A 19,162-nucleotide genomic window follows, 5' to 3' on the forward strand; every position below is an offset into this window, starting at 1 on the left:
TGATTATTGATTAACGGACAATGTAATAAAAAATCAGTTATTTTCTCAAATTTTAGATGCTTCAGTTGAGATTTGTGTGTTAAAACTGTCTGGTTAGCGAAATTTCTTCAAAGAAAAATAAAGAAATGAAGGAAATAACATAGATTTGCCTCAATATAGGTAAGTTTCTTTACAAGAATATAACTACTACTCTCTAAGTGTAGTGGTGGTTATGCATGTGCTGCAAATTGAAGAGTTTGGACTTTCGAAATGGACAAGCTGACTGCCAAGAACTGTGATTTAATTACAAGTACTTAATTAGCTACTAAAAGTTATCAATCAGGGGTACCAAATCAAGGTTACATTATATGACCTGGCCTTTTGACGTAATCCAAGTTAGCACCTTTCTGCTGGCTAGGATCATGCACATGGCGGTCACCATTGTTTCCGACTAACAAACCCACATGCCAATGTATGATAACACGATCGGAATTTCCAAATAATACAATACGTACATGGTCAAATGAGTCATCATATTCTCTCAATATAGTAGTATTATATATTCGCTTGAATTTAAGTATCTGATGAGTAGTAATCCTCAATTAAATCCATGTCTGCACCAGTCAAACCAGACGCCACGCATCGTTCTGACAAATTTTGTCGGTGTCTGAATAAAATATATTGATCTTGAAAAAAATTAGATTTCAATTCATCATCGATCAATGTGCATTTATGGATGCTCAAATCACACTGTTATCGTAATCAAGCAGGCAGCTCATTCAGATTATAATATTTTCTTGCGAAAAATACTATTAACATATCTTGAATGTTTTTTCACTGTTTGATTCAATTGAATATTTTGCATTTGTTTATGAAAATATTAATACAATAAGTTAAGTTAAACCGTACGTGCTTGTGTTTAATTTGCAGGGTAATTAATTAAGCTAGTCGCTGTTGTAGGAGGCAGGCAGGCATGTGGCTTGTGATGTGCGATACAACAAGGCGCAGTTGGGCGCACATCACACGATGAATTCAAAAAAAAAAAAAGAAGAACATGCATACACACATCTAAACCTTACATGGATGCCTGCAGGTTCACTGAACCCTGCAGGGATCAAATTAATAGAATGGAATATGTAATGATAATGCTGCTTCCTAGGTTCATGCAGCTACCCTCTCATCTCCTAGCAAAGCAGATCGAGCTAGGGAACACCATTTGCAAAAGAAAAAAAATGTCCATTTTGTAATCTTCATCTATAAGCCAAAGTCTAGCTTCCAATGCAACCAGCAACTAATAAGAAGCCATTCCCTTTTCAACTCCAAACTAATAAAACTGAGCATTAATTCCGGCCCTGCTAGTTTAGAGCAGCTTGTTGAAGTCAGTAAATAATTTTTAAGAAATATGAAAAAGTTTTTGTTGCACATGTATGATTAGGCTCCTTGAACTTTGCTACTAATAGCATATACGAAGATTATGTACACTGTTAATTACCAGTGATAATTTTTAACTAGCCGGTTAATTTACAGACATGAAAGGAAAATGAAGGTGGAAGTGAACTAAAGCATATGCATGCACCCTTGAGCAGCCATGTGCTCCCACAGTAATTAACAGACGCTGAGGCAGCGATTAATTAGATGCTGCCGGCGTCACCCAGCGATTAGATGGGTGGTGACCGGTGAGATGCCAACTACAACAAATTAGAGAGAGCTCTCCAGGCCGGCTATAAGTAGACAGCTGCTGCTGCTGATGGAAGCCGTAAGGCGCCGTAGCCAAAAATATAAGCAAGTCCCCTGCCTCTCGATCCTTCTGCTAGCTAGCTAGCTCGCGGTTGTGTGTTGTGTCTTGTGTGTGTGAGGAAGGATCGATCGATCGTCGGGCTCGGAGCTGAGGAAGAAGAAGAAGATGTACGGCGGCGGCGGTTGCAGTCCGGACGACGACAGGATGGTGTGGAACGACAATAATAAAAAGCTGGCGACGAAGCACATCAATGGAGGCGGCGGCGAGGAGGCAACAGCAAAAGGCGAGAAGCGGAAGCTGCGGCGGTCGGTGTCGATGACGACGGTGGGTGGGCGTCTGGCGAGCGCGGCGAAGGAGCAGCGGGCGCGCCTCTACATCATGCGCCGCTGCGTCTCCATGCTCGTGCGCTGGAAGGACTGACTGTTTGGGCTGCTGTGGGTGTGGGTGTGTGTATGGGCCAGGCCCATCATGTTTGGGCTGCTGCTGGGTTGCTTTGCTTTTGCTTTTCGAGAGAGAGAGATCTGAGATGGGCCTCCGTTGTCGCAATTCTGTCTGTTGTATTATGCTTGGGCCGTTCATTGCGTACGTAGGTGCGTTGGCCGTCTGAATTAATCATCTCAATCGGCTATTCTCTGTGCGATCCAATCGGGGTTTTAATTTCTTGGTTTACAGCAACGTAACCTACCCATATATAGCTAGCTACCTAGGTGCAACGACGGAAGTGGAATAATGGATCCACCGTACAAACAGATTTGTGAATGGAAAGAGATAACACTTGGAAGTTGTGGAAAAATAATGGGTTACAGTGACCCGTGAGCCACTTTACATTCCGAAAATGTGCTTTCTCAAACGCTACATTCCTAGTATATGCTGTACATAAAGGTCACTGGAGGGTAATGTGTACAAATTGAATTCCTCCGCGTAGTGACGTTTCTCACACCTCCATCCCTCTAACCTTGGGACTTCGCCTTCATGCCAGATCAACTTGTTAGCTTCGTATCATCACCCTCAGCCCGAGATAAATGCCCAACCTCGTGGCGCCCGTTAGCTCCCCTATAAAAGGTGGGGTGCGGGTCACTCAGGGCTACCCTCGCATCTTGCTGTGAGTTTGCGCGCTGTTTGCTGGTGCTTTGAGATTCGTGCTTTCCTCAGTTGTTTTTGTCCGTCTTCATAGCTTCGAAGGTATTGTTCTTATGCATATTTTTCATTCTTGTTTAGCTCTATTGTTTTGCTTTGATTTATTGTTTATGTGTTATTCAGCTGACTCGAATTATGCAAACCGTGAGATTGATGACTCCTGAAGAATTAGCATTGCATGGTCACGCTCCCGAAGGACAAGAGCCTCGCGAGGGTTCTGATCATCTGGAGGAAATCATGCCATGTGTCCACATGCTGGCCATTGATGTCTATGGAAATTACGCGGTCCAGAAGGTTAAGTTTCTCCAACTCAATCCAATATATTTGCGGCATGGTTTCTATTTAACTAGAATTTGCATTGTGAAGCATGTACAAGAATATAATAAATTGAGCATCAAGTCCCGTATTAATTAATCCATTATTTGTTTCACCATCAGGTTCTTGAGTATGGACCGGAATCTTACAAGAGGAAGCTCATCGGCTATCTTATTGAGCATGTGTTACCTACCCCTAAGCTTTCATATGTATGGTTGCCGGGTCACACAGAAGGTAAACCAATATTTCATATTCGAAAATGCATGTGTGTGTGTGTGTGTCTTGTTCTGTTCCTGTGTCAGAGAGTGTTTTCCTACTGCAACAACCTGGAGATCTACGACACGTTGGCGGCAGAGATCATCGAGTCTGTTAACAAGCTGTCTCGAGAGAAATTTGCAAACTACGTGGTGCAGTACCTGCTGGAGCACGGCGGCCAAGCTAAGCGGTCCATGATGGTGAGCAATTTTGCCGGGTACGTCGTGAGCATGAGCTACAACAAATTTGCCTCCAATGTGATCGAGGCATGCCTGACCTTCGGGAGCCAGGAGGACCGGCAGCTCATCACCAACGAGATCATCACCAGGAAGATGGTGTCCGTTGCGGAGGAGCAGCAGGTGGGCGTGCTAGCTGGTGGATGTGGCCAGAAGCAACGTGGCCTATCTAGTCTGATGAGGTTTAAGTATGGCGAGCACGTCATTGCCGCCATCGAGAGCTTCCTCAGCGCCAAGGGTAAGACGCATTCCCTGCCAAGCTAGATGTTCCTCAGCACCAGCAACGCTAACTCATGACATGGCTCCTCCTCCACTCCCGCCCCAGTGAGATCTGGCTGCTGCTAACTGCCTAGCGAAGAAGACGAAGAGGAGGGAGACTGCTGCATCATCCATCTTGTACCGTGTCGTTGGATCGATCACTACTTATGAATTAACGATCAGGTTTCAGGACTTGGATCGAATCGATGGAATGTTTCCTTCGTCGATCATCCCAACAGCATACTGTGACTGCTGTCAGATCAGATGCTGCATCATCGATGGAATGTTAGCTGACTGACTGACATGCAGTGACCGTTGTGGTAAACTAGTTGTTATATATGTCATTACATGATCGATTAGGTTCAGATGCTACACGTATATAGTCTATAACTCTGAACAAAAAGCTTAAAGCACGAACAGAAGATACATAGAGCACAAGGGAACATGCATGGATGAGTGTACTAGCAGATGATGAACTATTTATTTCCTGGATGTGGGCGGCGGGCAGAAGGTGATGAGGTATCGGCTGGCCTTGCAGCGGTTGAGGGAGGTGGCGTCGTCGTAGGCGTAGCTGTAGGCCTTGGGACAGACGGCCTTGAAGACGTGGGCGAAGATGGTGGGGCGGCACCTCTCCGGCGACGCGTAGTCCCCCGTGCAGCAGTACCTGTCGCCTCCCATGGCCCTGCACGCGCTCCGGCACCCGGCCACCTTCCCCTCCCTGTCCCTCACCTCCAGCGCCGACGGGCAGCAGACGTTCATGTCCGCCTGGCACCCGGCCACGCCGCACCCAGCGCCGCCGCCCACCGGGGACATGGACACCGGCGCGTTGAAACCGTCCACCAGCGACACGTCGTAGAAGTGCAGCGCCGACCTGGGGGTGCCCAGCGTCATCTCCACCACGGTCGCCGGCGTGGCGCCGGGGCGGCCGTCGCACCGGAGCACGCCGCCGCAGTCGCCCGTGGCGCAGCTGCCCCGCCCGCGGTCGTCGAAGGAGCAGCCGCGGCGAGGCCACACGCGACCGGACCAGCCCAGCGGCACGTCGAAGGCGGTCTCGTCGCCCGGGGCCAGGTGGAAGCCGCCCGACTGCGGTGTCGGGTGCCCGGCGGTGCCCAGCAGGCCAGGCCATATCGACTCCGCGCAGTTGTTCACCAAGATCAGCTGGATGCCGCCGCCACCACCACCACCACTCGCGCTAGTCACTAGTAACGCCGCCATGGACAGGAAAATGCTGAGGAGCTGGAGCTTAGCCATGGTGCTCTCCTGATCTGTCAGCTATAGCTGCTGCTAATCATATCGAGTCTGCGGTGCTTATATGCATCTGCAAGGTGCAAGATGCTACTCTACGAAGAGGATTGTTATTCATCGCTACACACAGAAAAGATACAAAAGATGCAAAGCATTGCGCCGGCCAGGAGCGAGCTATTACTTAAGTAGTGATCTTATCATCAGCTTTGGCAACTAAAAAGTTTTGATTCTGGCAATGCAACAAGCAGTGTAGTGGCTCCCATGATTCTGTCGAGCCCCGACTCGATCGTATCGATCGTGCAGTTAAAGATAGATGCCAGAATATTACACAAGACAGAATTGTGGTTTCCTGCTTGCATTAGTTGTACTTGCCTCGCTCTAAAGTTTTTCAGGTAAAATCTGATGAATTAGTTTATACAGGATTTTTTTTCCCACCATGACGCCAATGTAGACTATATAGCAGTCCATGTAGGACAGAAGTCAGTAGCAGCTACCATACTACCAACAATGAAGAACTACTCAGCTTCTTCAGTCAGTCAGTGATGAACTTCCTATACATGCAACCGACATATACATTATACCTGCTGACATAAAGGTCAGAGAAAGCAAATTAAAGGAGAGGAACTGCTGGCATAAAGTGGTGTGTTGCCCTCCAACTTAGGACGTCCGGAAGGGATTGCAATGCAATCTCAGGATCTATTCCTTGCTTTGGACTGGGGTTAGCTTCTACCTCGCGTATGCATATATAGTATTTGGATAACCAAAAGAATGAGCCCAGCAGCAAGTTGATGCACGGATCGGACACTTTCCTTCCTACAAGGAATATCTGCCTGCTCCTCCATCTCTTTTGCTTTTCCATCGCCATGCTTTTGTCGAGGCAATCTTGTGAAAAGGGCAAGTGTGTTGCTTACACATCTGATGAAATCATCATGCATGTTTGCTACTGTTATGAACCTTGCTTGAAGGGCCAAATTCCAGCTTGACCGGCCCGCTGACAAATTGGGCCTCTCAATTCTAGAGTACTTTTGGCCCAAAGTATAACCTATAGTACTTTGCTCACTACTAAATAGTGACTAGTATTCTCATGAAAGGAAATCAACAAAGTAAGGTGGCCAACGTAAATTACACAAGAGATTTATATATAATGAAATGATCCACACATAGTTCCTTGTACAAAAGATTAAGAAAAAAAGAAGGCTGAAAACTAAACAGCACGCACAACACAAATACATGTGCGTGTGCTTGCAGTTGCATTGTAGTGATAAGCAACCAATGCAAGGAGATTGCAATGAACGAATGCAATAGCTAATACTATATAGTACAGTAGTAGTAGTACACACAGGTAGCTAGTTAATGTGCAGGTAATCAATAAGTTTGTGGGATTAGCTAGTTAATTACTGGTAGTAAATTAAGTAAAGGAGCAGTAAAATTAAGAGTAATGTGTGTGAGATGTACGCATGTCTTGATGATGCATCTCGTGTGTGTACTTGATTTTAATTTGGTGCGTCAATTATTACCACCATCGTCGTCCTGTGTAGTAGCAGTGCTGCCTTCTTGGGGTGGTGGTGTTGACGATCCTCCGCCGAACAAGCGACGACGGCTAACCGCCGACCTGTTGATGGCCGTATTGTGTGTCACTGAAACTGGGCTACACTGCTGCTCGAAATCCAAGGAGCAGGATGCGTAGATTGCCTGCATCATCCTCAAGCACTCATCGGCGTCTTTCTCGTCCTGCATTGCATGCATGCTAGTATTATATTGAAGAAACAAAAATGCAGTACTGATCTACTGTACATAGTTGAACGGAGGTAGGTGCTGAAGAATGATCGATGGTTTACCGTTGGGCAATGTGGACGAACAAGGCGGCTGATGATGTCGCCGTGCAGCAGTTGGTGACGATCCTGCTCCAGCTGGTTTACGCACCGAAGCGCGGAGGCGGCGATGACGGAGGGATCGAAGCGGAGGAGCAACGAGGGCTCTGCGAGCGAGCGGATGAGGAGGCGAGTTGCGCAGCGAGCGGTGGTGGCCGTAGTAATAATGAGCTGGAGGAAGGAGTAGGGCGTGACGCAGGCGAGGCGCCATTGGAGCGCCTTGAGCAGCGCGAGCTCCATGTCCCGCACCGTCGCCGCCCGGAACCAGTGCCCAAGCACCTCCTCCATCTGCAAATAATCATTTATTCAGAAAAAAAATGTCATGCATACAAGCAAGCAAGCATGGGCATGTGAATGCATGCAATGCGGTCATGTACGTAATAGTACCTGGAGATCGTGGAGCGATGGGATATTGACTTCGTCCAGCTTGCACGCGATGGACAAGCAGGCCACGCTCACCAGTTCAACCATCCACGCCTCCTCCCACTTCTGCTTCATCAATTCATTCAGTCGTTCGTTGCATTGCATCAAGATCGAAGAAGAGGAGGAGGAATGAATGAAATGAACTCGTCATCCGGCAAGCTAAGCTAGCTGCAGATGATTACTTACCAGATGGCAGTTGATGGAGAGGAATCTGTCCAGATAGTTGACTGCGTTGAACGCCGTGGCCGCCGCCAGCCCCAACCGACCAAATGCCTTAGCAAATTGAATTGCATTCGTCAGAAATTTGAAGCAATAATAGATGGAGATAGATAACGTGTAATTGAAAAAGATCAATTTAAAGATAATTACACATTATTACATAGATGATGTAGTGCACTCCTCTTGAGCGAGCGGCGGCCACACCTGCTGCACCCTGCTGCCGCCGCAGATGCTCCAGGTAGCCTCTGCTCGGCGCGTAGCATCCCTGCCTGCCCACCATGTGCTCCAACAACGCAAGAACCTCCTCCTGTTCTGCTGCACCTAATTCCTCCTCGTCTCCTCCGACGACTGACGCCGCCGCCGCCGCCACCGGCCCGCCACCATTACCATCAGCTGGAGGAGGCGTGGAGACAAGGAGAGGGTCCTCGTCGCAGTAGAGAAGATCACTAGCGTCGTCGTGGAGCAGCATGCTCCCCTCCTCGTCGTCTTCCATCCCTACCGGCCCTACATATGGTATGGCTCTCCCCGGCCGAATCGAATCATCCATCAATCGATCGACGATCCGGCCCCCTGTATATACATGGCAAGAACGGAACGGATCGGAGGAGTTACCCTGCTCGTGCGTACGTCGTGGATGGTGGATTGGTGGTTGGTGCCTTAAAGCCCGGGAGAGCAGCCTCATGACCATCCATGACCGCCGTGTAGGCTATAGCTGCATGCATGGCCATGGCCGGCCGCCCGCGCGCACTCAATGCATCATGCAATCCGTCCTGTACGTACTGCATACTCCTAGCTGGTGTATATAGCAGGATCGACGCGCATCCACGTACGTACATCCACTTGCTCTGCCATCACGTACGTGCATGCATACCAAGAATCATGCACTATTGTGCAATCAGCCAGGAAATACTTAATGCGCCCGGCCATTCAATGCCATCCATCCATCTACCTGGAAGAACCAAGCTGCTGCTGTCGTTTAATGCTTGCATGCATTCTGTTCCTTCTGACCGCCGCCGGAAAAGGAAATATCACCGACGTACTGCCATGGCAGGCAGTCATTCAGTGTCAGTACGCCAGTCTAACTCATATCAGCTTGCTGACCAGACCAACAACGCCCATCCATCCATTTACACCGTACTTAGCTTTTACCATTACAATCCCTCTAACGTGCATGTACTCATGTAGTACATACTAGAACAAGCCATATATCATCGATATAAAATAATCACTGGGATTCAAAAATAACGACGTCTGCCTAAAAACAACAATAATGTCGTCTACTTCATATATTATATATATGTAACCTAAAATTTACTTTTGGCAGTGTTGTCACAGCTTATTATTGTTCAACCCTCCGGACCTTTTTTTTTCATCTTTTCCCTCCCCCAACCCCTAGGACGCAGGACGGGCGCTTTGTGTATGTGTTGGCTGCAACGAGTGGGGATGTACGGCACGCGATGTGCGAGGGATCACAGGGAGAGGTCTCGTTACATATGCAGGTGTTTGGTTCCATGGACTAAAGTTTAATCCCTATCATATTAAATATTTAGATACTAATTAGGAGAACTATATATGATCTAATTATAAAACCAATTGCACAGATGAAGGTGAATTCGCGAAACGAATCTATTAAATCTAATTAGTCCATGATTTGGCTGCAACGAGTGGTGATGTAAGGCACGCGATGTGCGAGGGATCACCAGGAGAGGTCTCATTCCATATGCAAAGCTGATTAACTAAGGTCAAAGGGGTCAGTATGGAATTATGGAATGAGAGCTTGGAAATCTTGGTTTCACTCCTCGCTAATGCACTTCCACGGCTTGCCAGAGGTACACCCCTATTTAGTCAGTCGCCGTGATGTTGCTTGGGGACACCACTACGTGCGAGTGCGCTACAACTCTATCTAAGGATGCGTGAAGTTGGAAAATTGCATGCAGGGTTAGGGATTTGAGAAAGGAAAATTGATTTTGGGATAATCAAATAGGGAGATGTGAGAGCCTGAACCTGAGTGGGATGCGATGCGAGCCATGATGAAAGAAGTTGTTGTGTCCACAGTTGGCACTTTTGGTGGAACGAATTAGGACTTAGCATGGATAAGGCTGGTTGTCCAAGATGCATGTAGCTTGTTTTATATCAGGGAAACAAGAATAGCTGAATATCTTCCAATACATTAGTATACACATGTATATAGCACATACATAATTGATTCTTACTGGAAAAATCTTGGATATTCCCGAGAACACAGAGGCATCAACGTGCCTCCGCCCCTGCCGTATCCTCTCTCTTTTGAGGAGAGTGAGAGGGATAAAAACACTACTAGGAAAAATGCGATTAGTACCGGTTAGGAAACCCCTTTAGTACCGGTTTCGCAACCATAGTTCGGTACTAAATGTTGGAGGTATGCCCTAGAGGCAATCATAGAGATGATGATATTCCATTTGTATCCATGATTTGTATATTGTGTTCATTGAATATCCATTAAAGGCTACTTGAATTGATTTGCAATTATGTGAATTGTATGTGAAACTCTTTACTTGTATGGTTATTCTAAAGTTGTCCCTGGTCGGAGTTCATGTGAGGACACACATGAATATTAGACTAGCACATGTATTAGTTGATGACTATGTTTCACAAGTCATGGACATGGAGATGTTGAACTAATAATGTGGACACATGTGGAGACATGTGTTAGGACTGACCCAACACGAGAAGTAGTTCTCTCTTTAAACAACATATACGCTTTGTCCTTAGACCTGAGATTGTCGCATGTATTCTAGATGTGGATTGACCTACTTAGGGGCTATCAAACGCTACACCGTAACAGGGTAGTTATAAAGGTAGCTTTCGGGTTTGTCAAGAAGCATGCTATGAGACATGGTCAATCAAGATGGGATTTGCCCCTCTCTGATTGAGAGTGATATCTCTGGGCCCCTCGAGTGATCGGATCCGAAAATGCATGGCCATGCTACGTACGGTTAAGAGTTAACCTACAAAGGGATTCCGAATCACAGGATCGAGAAAGAGCGGTCGGCTTGAAGCTAGACCAAATATCGTGAGGCAAAGGGAATAGCATGTATATTATGTTGTGATGGTTCGTCTGATATGATCTTCGTGTGCGTATAGGAGTTGGCACGTCTTGCTAGAGGCCGCTACCGACTATTGGACCGAGTAGGAGTACTCGGGCCATGTCTATACGTATCCGAACCCATAGGGTCGCACACTTAAGGGGCTGGAAGCCCAATTCGGATCTGATCCGAGTTGGATTAGGTTTAGGAGTACTAATGGGCCTCGGATCCAGAGGCCCGTCAGGAACCCCTATAAATAGAGGGGTGGGGGCGCCCTAGGGTTTACACCTTTTGGCTGAACACACTTGCCGCGCCTCCCACGCCCTCGCCTGTTGCAACTCGCGGATCTAGCAGTCCGGCTTGCGACGCTTCCTCCCTGCACGTGTGGATACCTTGGAGGTGTTGCGCCTGCAGCACTTGGACGAGCCATCGACGAGCCGCCGACGAGCCACGACGAGCCGACGACGAGCCGCGGCACCGGAGGCGATCTTGCTGTGCACGTGGACGAGCTGCTGAGGAGCTGCTGGACGTGATCGACTACGTACAACTACGTTGATCGACTACGTACGACTACGTGATCGTCTTCACTGCACCGACGCATATCTACATCTTCCGCACCAGTAGTGCGTCGAGTGGTAATCCCGTGATCCTCATACAGCAGTTCTTCCTGGTTATACGCGGTAGAAATTTTGATTTGCGCTAGCGTAGCCTACCTCGTATCCCAACACTAAAGGGGGACCTTTAGTAACCGGTACTAAAGGAATATTAAAAAATAAAAAAAATTGAAATCCCCACTGAGGCCTCGCCGGCCCTGCCCTCCCCGGTCCCCGCCCCGCCGCCGGCCCTCGCCGCCCCCCAGCCACCTGCCCGCCGCCGCTCCGCGCCCGCCCACCGCTCCGCTCCCACCTGCCCGCCATCACTCTGCGCCCGCCCGCCGCTCTGCTTCCGCCCGCCCGCCACCACTCCCGCCATCGCCGCCACGCCCCGATGGCCGCCGCCGCCGCGCCTCGCCCCGCCACCGCTCCTCACCTTAGGCACGAGGTGAGGGGCGAGCGGAGGGAGGAGGAGAGGGGAGGCCGGGGAGGGAGGGGGCCGGTGGAGGGAGGAGGAGGGGCTCCTGGAGGGAGGGAGCTGAGGGAGGATGAGGGAGGCGGAGGGAGAGGATAAGGTGCTAAGGCGTGCGGGAGAGGATAAGGTGAGGGAGCTAGCGTGCGGCAGAGGATAAGGTGAGGGAGGCGGAGGGAGGGAGAGGAGGCGTGGATGGTTTTAGTACCGGGTGGGAAGCCCACACGGTACTAAAGGGTAAAGGGGGGGTCAAGGGGGGCTCCTCGGGGACTATCCGTTAGGCTCGGTACTAATGCTCATATTAGTACCGAATCAAAATGCAACCGGTATTGAGTCTCGGGATGAATGCTCATTTTTCTAGCAGTGAAAGGACTGAGAAAAGATAATTGGGAAAGATGATTAGTTGGAGCTGTAATGTTTGGCCTTAGAAGATTAAGGAAAAAAAAAGAGATTGGGAAAGGAGGACAGGTGGAAAATCGTAGGCAAGAGAAAGAAATGGACAGAGGTACATGGGCTGCAGATTAGCAAAGTGTGCGCTGTCCTTTGTTGCACAGGTTCTCCTCAGAGGCCCAACGCTAGAGAGGCCAATATCTAGGCCTGCGGATCAAATTCCCCAACGGGCCTCAGCGAATAAAGCTGGGCTCGGTAATTGGGCCTCCTCTTGGTCCAGCAACGCTTCCGTATCTCACTCAACAGATCGAATCGTAGCCGCAATCTCCCGATCCAACGGTCAGAAATACCCCAGGCCGGGACGGTAAGTGAAATACCGTTCACCCCGAGCCTCTCTGGCGCGCGCCACGGTGCTCGCCGCGCCGTCGCGCTCGGCATCGCCGGCGCCCGCGACGCAGCAGCACCCTCCCCTAGTGTCATCTCAGCAGCCTTCGGCCCCGCCTGCTCCCCTTGCCGCGCTCCTCCACTCGCCTCCACTTGCGGCGGCCGATGTCTTCCCGCGCCGCCCGGGGCGACACCGCGCAGCCCCGTCGCGCTGCGCGGCTGCCTGCTGGTGTGTGGCAGGTGGCGAGCAGTTGGGCAACCGATCATCGCATCGCCGGCCGACTGGCGTGCTTGGTCTGGATCTGCGTCTTCTTCCTCTGTTTCCTTCCTTCCTTCTTCTAACGGCACCCTGCCTGTACTGTGCGCAGGTCGAAATCAGTGCTCGCGTTGCGCTGCATGCTGGGTGTTTGTCAGAATGCCTGCCTGGCGTCCTCCCTTTTCAGCAGCAGCACTAGCTAGCTGGGGCTGAGAGAAGCAAGGGCACCCGATGGCCTGCCGTCCCAGACCATGCATTTTCATCTCCTCCAATCGGTACATTCTCGTCCTCACACCAAAATTGATGGATGGATTTGATGATCTCGAATAATTTCATTTGGCTGTCACATCCATCTCGTTCTAGTGCCTTCCAGTGTGCAGCAGCATCAACCTTAGCTAGATCAGTAATTTACGGATGCTTTTGCATTCAGGACAAAACTACAGTTGCATTGTGCCCACAAAGCCTGCCATAACTTGCTTGTTCAGTTAACAACCACAAACACATATCAAATTTTGTGAATCACATAGTGTGAATGTTCCAAGGAAACAAACACTGCCACCAATAATGTTCTTGCCTGCTTCTTGAAAACATATATAGTTAATAGCCAGTGCTGCCCCCAAAATTGTGTGGCTGCGAGTTGTAATTCTGAAAATGAGCTCATGGAGCTCTTCTTCCGATATATCTTTCCATGTTGGACTGTTGGTAATGGGCTTGGTCATTAGACGACCTTGATAACCAACTGGTTTCAATTGTAGCATAAAATTTACTGCCCTCCCTTCCCTTTTCTGAAACTGGAGGTGATGTTTAGTTATATGCCACATGATTCATCTGTGGAGCCTATTCCTTTATATCTGAACCTGAAACACCAATATCCACCTGGTTGGCTGGTTTCATTTATCTTTGACCTCTAGATTTTGTTGGTTCTCACTGGGTTTGAAGCACGCTGTTGTTTCGTTATATAGTTTGGTTTCAGAAATCTTCTGAATTCAGTAACAAGCAGAGTTCACATAGGCGTTGATATGATAGACGACATTATGTTATACTCTTTTGTACATCATACCAAATCATTAATGTAGCTTATATATGTTGAGTTATGTAAGTTAGCAAATAAGTAAGAGTATAGAGACTTGAATGTAAAATTGTTTATAAAAGGGGGAAGAGGGGCACCAGCTCTGGAAGCTCTGAGAAATTCCCCCATTTGCTTCTCTTCTATCTCATCTCCAAATCCCCATTGAATCTCTCTAAATCCAACAATATATATCTTTACATTGACAAAAACTTTTCATGCCCAGCTATCACTTGGCCAGATCTGGTATCTTAGTACAAAGGGTAGAACATAGATCGGATATAATAAAAATGGCAAGCTTGAAAGTTGTAAAGCAGCTGCCACCGTCGATCCTCGCCGTCGGGTCCAAGTTGCATTGGTGGCACCCGGGACGGTGCAACCTTGGGTACGGTAGACTTGCAATTCGCTGCTTTACCTGGAAGATATGTAGCAGGCTATTAGTGTCGTATATTGCAGTACCATACTGTATAATATAGAAAATTGAAGAAATTAAAAGAGAAGACCAAGTTGCATTATGTGTATTCACCTCCTCCTATGCCGGCCGCCTAGCTATAGCAAGAGGGTGTGTGTGTCCTGGTTTTCTACTTGAAGAAGGCGCCGGTCTTCATGGCGTCCTCGTTGGCCTCACCAAGAGCCGCCTCGCTGAGGTACTTGTCAGCAAGCTGCACACGCTTGACGTTCTCCTGCTCCTCCACCAGCATGTGGCCGTACTCCAAGAGCTTCTCGATCGTCATCTTGGGCTGGTCGAACGTCGGCGGGCCGTCCTTGGAGTTGACGAGCTTCTTGCCGATGTTCTCGATGCCGGTCTCGGCGACCCACTTGCGGACCTCGTCATCGTACACCCGGGCACGCAGGGCGCCAAAGAAGTCGATGGACTGGCCGGGGAAGGTGTCGACGAGCTTGACGACGTCGGCTTCAGGGACGCCGTCGGTGCGGAAGATGCCCTTGCAGACACCGATCCGGTCCTCACGGGTGGGAGCCCAGTAGAACTTCTCCATACGGCCGTCACGGATGAGCGGCGCGTACAGGGTGGAGAAGTCGTTGCCGGTGACGACGATGGGGACACGGGGGTTCTCCTCCTTGTTGTACATGCCGGGGAGCTGCACGTTGGTGGGGTTGTCGGCGATGTTCATCAGGGTGGCGTTCACCATCTGGTTGTTGACGGTATACTGGGTGGTCCCGCCCATGCGACCGGCACCGGCGTCGAGATCGTTGATGAAGAGGCAGCACATCTTGCCCTTCTTGATGATGTCGGCGGCCTCACGGTACCGCTGCCTGATGAGCTTGGCGGGCTCTCCGGCGTTGCCGCTCTCCAGCTCTCCGGCGCTCATCATGATGGGGCTGCGTGTGTGTGGGGAAGATGGTCATTTATCTTATCTGCTGTATATATGAAATCAAACCAAAATTAAAGATTGTTGCTTACGTGATGCCCATCTTGGCGAAGACAAGCTCACACTGGAAGGATTTCCCTTGACCCTTGCCTCCCCAGATACCCAGGATGAGGGGCACCTTGATGTTTGGCAGGGTCATGAAGTTCTTGGAGAGGTGGACGACGAGCTTGTCCATGAAGGCCGGGGCGATGTAGAAGCCATCCTTCATGTTGTCCCACCCGGTGTAGTCCCTCAAGCCCTGGCTGAGGTACTCGTAGGAGCTGAGCACGGCCTCGTGGGTGCCGTCTCCCATGGGTGCCTGGAAGAGGGAGTCGACGAAACCCTTGCCCCTGGTGATGTCCTGCTGGTCGTCGGAGATGTCGTTGACGAGGCCCCTCCACCTGTCTTTGTCGGTCTGCTTGGTCTCGTCGACATCCTTGGCGGCCATGACCTTGAACCTGTTGGCGCTGGAGCTCTTGACATGGTAGTTCACGGCCGCGGTCGCTTGCGTCCTGAGCTTCTTCCCGAGGAAGCTGGCCGGGGTGGAGGCCTGTATGTACGTTGTCAAGGATGCACTTTAATCGTCAGGCGGCTCTCGCATATACGATCGATGCATGAGATGATGGAAGAGAACTCACCGGAGCTCCGACGGTGGAGGAGAAGGCGGCCGCCATCTCTGCGCTGCTTCTTCTTCCTCCTTGGGCGACCTTGCTAGGAAGGGCACGAGTGATCTATCACTGATGGCCGCCGCTGCTGCTCTTCTCAAAGTACTGAGGCCGAGCCTTGCAAGGCATTAAATAAAGGAGCACGTGTGGTGGCCGTGTGTCTGCCGCTGCGGCTGCCATGGCCTGTGGTCGGGATCGGAGGTCAGGGAAGAGCCGCAAGCCGCGTGGTTGTGGATCAGCTCCCACATCTCTCGGAGGCCACACGCTGAGGATGGGGTTTGGCAGACGTGGCGACATCCCGGCGGGCCAATGGGATGGCTTGCTTGCACTGGCAACACTAAGAGAGTAAGAGACCATCTCTTGGCTTGTGTTGCATGACACTGATAGGCCCCCGGGCCACAGGAAGGCTGCTCCGCCTGCAGGATGGATGAGGCATCCAAATTTTGTATCCGCATGCAGGTTTTCGGGAGTTTCTAATTTATTTGTGATTCACTGGTACTCCCTTAGTTTCAAATTTTAAGTCATCCTAAATTTCTTGGAGAGTCAAGCTATTTTATATTTGATCAAAATTATATAGATGATTACAAATATTTGTGGCATCGAATAGATATACTATGAAAATATATTTAATGAAAAATCTAATAGTACTTATTTGGTATCATACTTTATTTATAAATTTGATCGTTTATACTTTCAAGAAAGTTGGAATAGAAAATATTTACGGATTCAAGAATTTAGCATTTTGCCCTAATTTTTCACGCAAGCATGCGCTAGCTAGTACGACTATAGTAATTATTATGCAACTACAATAAATAAAAGCGAATAGTTTATGAAAGTGGTCAATGTATCTTGATCATTTAAATTTCACTGCGCGATCCTTCACCATATTGAAATCATCAATAATCGAATTTGTCGTGACCTTCATAGCAATCTCTTTCTCAATATGAGACAAGAAATTAGAAATCGGAAATAGTTTAGGAGACATGGATTTGCCTACATTTGGTTTGAGTCGGAGGAGGAACATCAAGAGCAGAATGCGCGGTTGATGTTGCCCTCCATCGCGGCCGCGACCACTTGCCATCGTTGGCGTGATGCCGCAGTCGCAGAGCTAGAGTCCGTGGCGCTGAGCGTGGATGTCGAGTCCACTGCAACTGCGAGATTGAAAACGAAACATAGCGAGGACGAGATCTTGTCATCTTAGCGAGCGGCTGCAGGTGGCTGTATGCGTTGGGCAGTTGGATTTAGCTCCTATGATCTACTGACCATTGGCTAACAAAGGGTAGCAAACATTTTTTTTTTGGTTGGGTGTGACCATGGTCCCTGCCCAGTTCCGGGCCACAGGAAGGCTCCTCCGCCTGCAGGATGGATGAGACATCCAAATTTTGTATCCTAGCTAAAGTGCACCACAAATATTAATATTAATATTCTCGTATATATGCCTATTACAAACTTGTTTCTTGTTAACGCCAAACATGAATTGAAGGCAGTTTACAATTAATTTGCAAAAAGATAAAAGAGGACTGGGCAGAGCATCATCAGTTGTAGACGCAGCTGCCGTCGTCGCTTCTGGCTGTTGGGTCGAAGTTGCCGGCCTTTGGGTCGGTGCACCCCTCGGGCACGGGCACGCCCACCTGCTGCGCCGCCTTGCCGTAGTACAAGTTGCCGGCGGTGATGGCTTCGTCGTGGTTGGCGTCGCCGAGCGCCGCCTCGCTGAGGTACTTGTCGGCCAGCTGGACGCGCTTGACGTTCTCCTGCTCCGCCACCAGCATGTGGCCGTACTCGAGCAGCTTCTCCAGCGTCATCTTGGGCTGCTGGAACGTCGGCGGGCCCTCCCTGGAGTTGACGAGCTTCCGGCCGATGTTCTCGATGCCGGTCTCGGCGACCCACCGGCGCACCTCGTCGTCGTACACCCGGGCTCGCAGCGCGCCGAAGAAGTCGATGGACTGCCCCGGGAAGGTGTCGACGAGCTTCACGACGGCCTCGTCGGGGACGCCGTCGGTGCGGAAGATGCCCTTGCAGACTCCTATCCTATCCTCGCGGGTGGGCGCCCAGTAGAACTTGTCCATGCGGCCGTCGCGGATGAGCGGCGCGTACAGCGTGGAGAAGTCGTTGCCGGTGACGACGATGGGGACACGGGGGTTCTCCTCCTTGTTGTACATGCCGGGGAGCTGCACGTTGGTGGGGTTGTCGGCGATGTTCATCAGGGTGGCGTTCACCATCTGGTTGTTCACCGTGTACTGCGTGGTGCCGCCCATGCGCCCGGCGCCGGCGTCGAGGTCGTTGATGAAGAGCACGCACATCCTGCCCTTGCTGATGATGTCGGCGGCCTCGCGGTAGCGCTGGCGGATGAGCTTGGCGGGCTCGCCGGCGTTGCCGCTCTCCAGCTCGCCGGCGCTCATCATGACGGGGTTGATGCCCATCTTGGCGAAGACGAGCTCGCACTGGAAGGACTTACCCTGGCCCTTGCCCCCCCAGATGCCCAGGATGAGGGGCACCTTGATGTTGGGCAGGGACATGAAGTTCTTGGCGATGTGGACCACCAGCTTGTCCATGAACGCCGGAGCGATGTAGTAGCCGTCCATCATGTTGTCCAGGTTGTACTGACGGAGACCCTGGCTGAGGTACTCGTAGGAGCTGAGCACGGCCTCGTGGGTGCCGTCGCCCATGGGCGCCTGGAACAGGGAGTCCACCAGGCCCTTGCCGCGAGTGATGTCCTGCTGGTCGTCGGAGATGTCGTGGGCGAGGCCCCTCCACCTGTCGCTCTTGGTCTGCTTGGTCTCGTCCACGGCCTCCTTCTTACTATTGCTGGCCGACGCCGCCATCGCCATGACGACGACTCTGCTTCGACGGTGCTGCTTCCTGGTGGTGATGAGCTTCTTCTTCTTCTTCCCAACGCCGAGGAAGCTGCTCGGCGTCGAGGCCAAATTTAAAGCAGCAGCAGCAGCAGCAGCAGCCATCTCGATCGATCGATCTCAAGATTATTGGACGTACAAATTGAATGGGATTGAAGATGATGACGATGAGTTGTAGTATATATAGCAGGGTAAAGATATGTAGCTGCTAAATGGATGAGCAGGCAGTAGCTAGTGTGGTCTGGATGCTTCCCGATTGCTCACTGGATCTCCAGAACGTTAACGAACAAGTGTGCAGTGGTGGCCTGGTGGGTACGTGAGGCTGATGAGTGGCCAGCATGTTAGTACGTCCATCCAAACACTGCTATCCCAG

At 50.2% G+C, this 19,162-nt stretch overlaps 5 protein-coding genes and 1 long non-coding RNA gene across 7 annotated transcripts; 2 read left to right on the forward strand and 4 right to left on the reverse strand.

Moving 5' to 3' along the window:
- The first annotated feature begins 1,921 nt into the window (after positions 1-1,921).
- On the forward strand, positions 1,922-3,924 carry LOC101766610 (pumilio homolog 1). The gene is made up of 4 exons (XM_004980876.2): positions 1,922-2,119; positions 2,978-3,148; positions 3,292-3,378; positions 3,472-3,924. Exons 1-4 carry the CDS (start codon positions 1,922-1,924, stop codon positions 3,922-3,924), a joined length of 909 nt encoding a protein of 302 aa, XP_004980933.2.
- A 309-nt stretch (positions 3,925-4,233) lies between these two features.
- LOC101774025 (thaumatin-like protein) lies at positions 4,234-5,317 on the reverse strand. The gene has a single exon (XM_004980028.2). The coding sequence runs from the start codon at positions 5,167-5,169 to the stop codon at positions 4,399-4,401; it is 771 nt and encodes a 256-aa protein (XP_004980085.1). The 5' UTR covers positions 5,170-5,317; the 3' UTR covers positions 4,234-4,398.
- Positions 5,318-6,331: 1,014 nt separating this feature from the next.
- Positions 6,332-8,200, reverse strand: LOC101767023 (putative cyclin-D7-1). Its single transcript, XM_004980877.2, has 5 exons — positions 7,837-8,200; positions 7,644-7,730; positions 7,422-7,523; positions 7,002-7,322; positions 6,332-6,894 (listed from the first exon to the last, which is right to left on the reverse strand). The coding sequence occupies exons 1-5, from the start codon at positions 8,167-8,169 to the stop codon at positions 6,670-6,672; spliced, it is 1,068 nt and encodes a 355-aa protein (XP_004980934.1). The 5' UTR covers positions 8,170-8,200; the 3' UTR covers positions 6,332-6,669.
- A 4,019-nt stretch (positions 8,201-12,219) lies between these two features.
- On the forward strand, positions 12,220-13,515 carry LOC111258214. Its single transcript, XR_002678815.1, has 2 exons — positions 12,220-12,874; positions 12,949-13,515. It is a non-coding gene; the product is annotated as an uncharacterized LOC111258214 (long non-coding RNA).
- A 445-nt stretch (positions 13,516-13,960) lies between these two features.
- LOC101774429 (ribulose bisphosphate carboxylase/oxygenase activase, chloroplastic) lies at positions 13,961-16,121 on the reverse strand. Of its 2 annotated transcripts, XR_001393311.2 has the most exons (4): positions 15,911-16,121; positions 15,326-15,822; positions 14,429-15,243; positions 13,961-14,317 (listed from the first exon to the last, which is right to left on the reverse strand). XR_001393311.2 is itself a non-coding variant. In XM_014805686.2 (3 exons), exons 1-3 carry the CDS (start codon positions 15,944-15,946, stop codon positions 14,484-14,486), a joined length of 1,293 nt encoding a protein of 430 aa, XP_014661172.1. In that variant the 5' UTR covers positions 15,947-16,121; the 3' UTR covers positions 14,428-14,483. The 2 variants fall into 2 exon arrangements, 1 of the variants encoding a protein (XP_014661172.1); XM_014805686.2 differs by lacking the exon at positions 13,961-14,317 and having other exon boundaries at positions 14,428-15,243.
- Positions 16,122-17,347: 1,226 nt separating this feature from the next.
- On the reverse strand, positions 17,348-18,909 carry LOC101774958 (ribulose bisphosphate carboxylase/oxygenase activase B, chloroplastic). Its single transcript, XM_004980030.4, has one exon. It carries the CDS (start codon positions 18,892-18,894, stop codon positions 17,473-17,475), a length of 1,422 nt encoding a protein of 473 aa, XP_004980087.1. The 5' UTR covers positions 18,895-18,909; the 3' UTR covers positions 17,348-17,472.
- Between the last annotated feature and the right edge of the window lie 253 nt (positions 18,910-19,162).

This window comes from Setaria italica, chromosome VIII, assembly GCF_000263155.2.
Source record: "Setaria italica strain Yugu1 chromosome VIII, Setaria_italica_v2.0, whole genome shotgun sequence".
NCBI classification, from domain to species: domain Eukaryota; kingdom Viridiplantae; phylum Streptophyta; class Magnoliopsida; order Poales; family Poaceae; genus Setaria; species Setaria italica.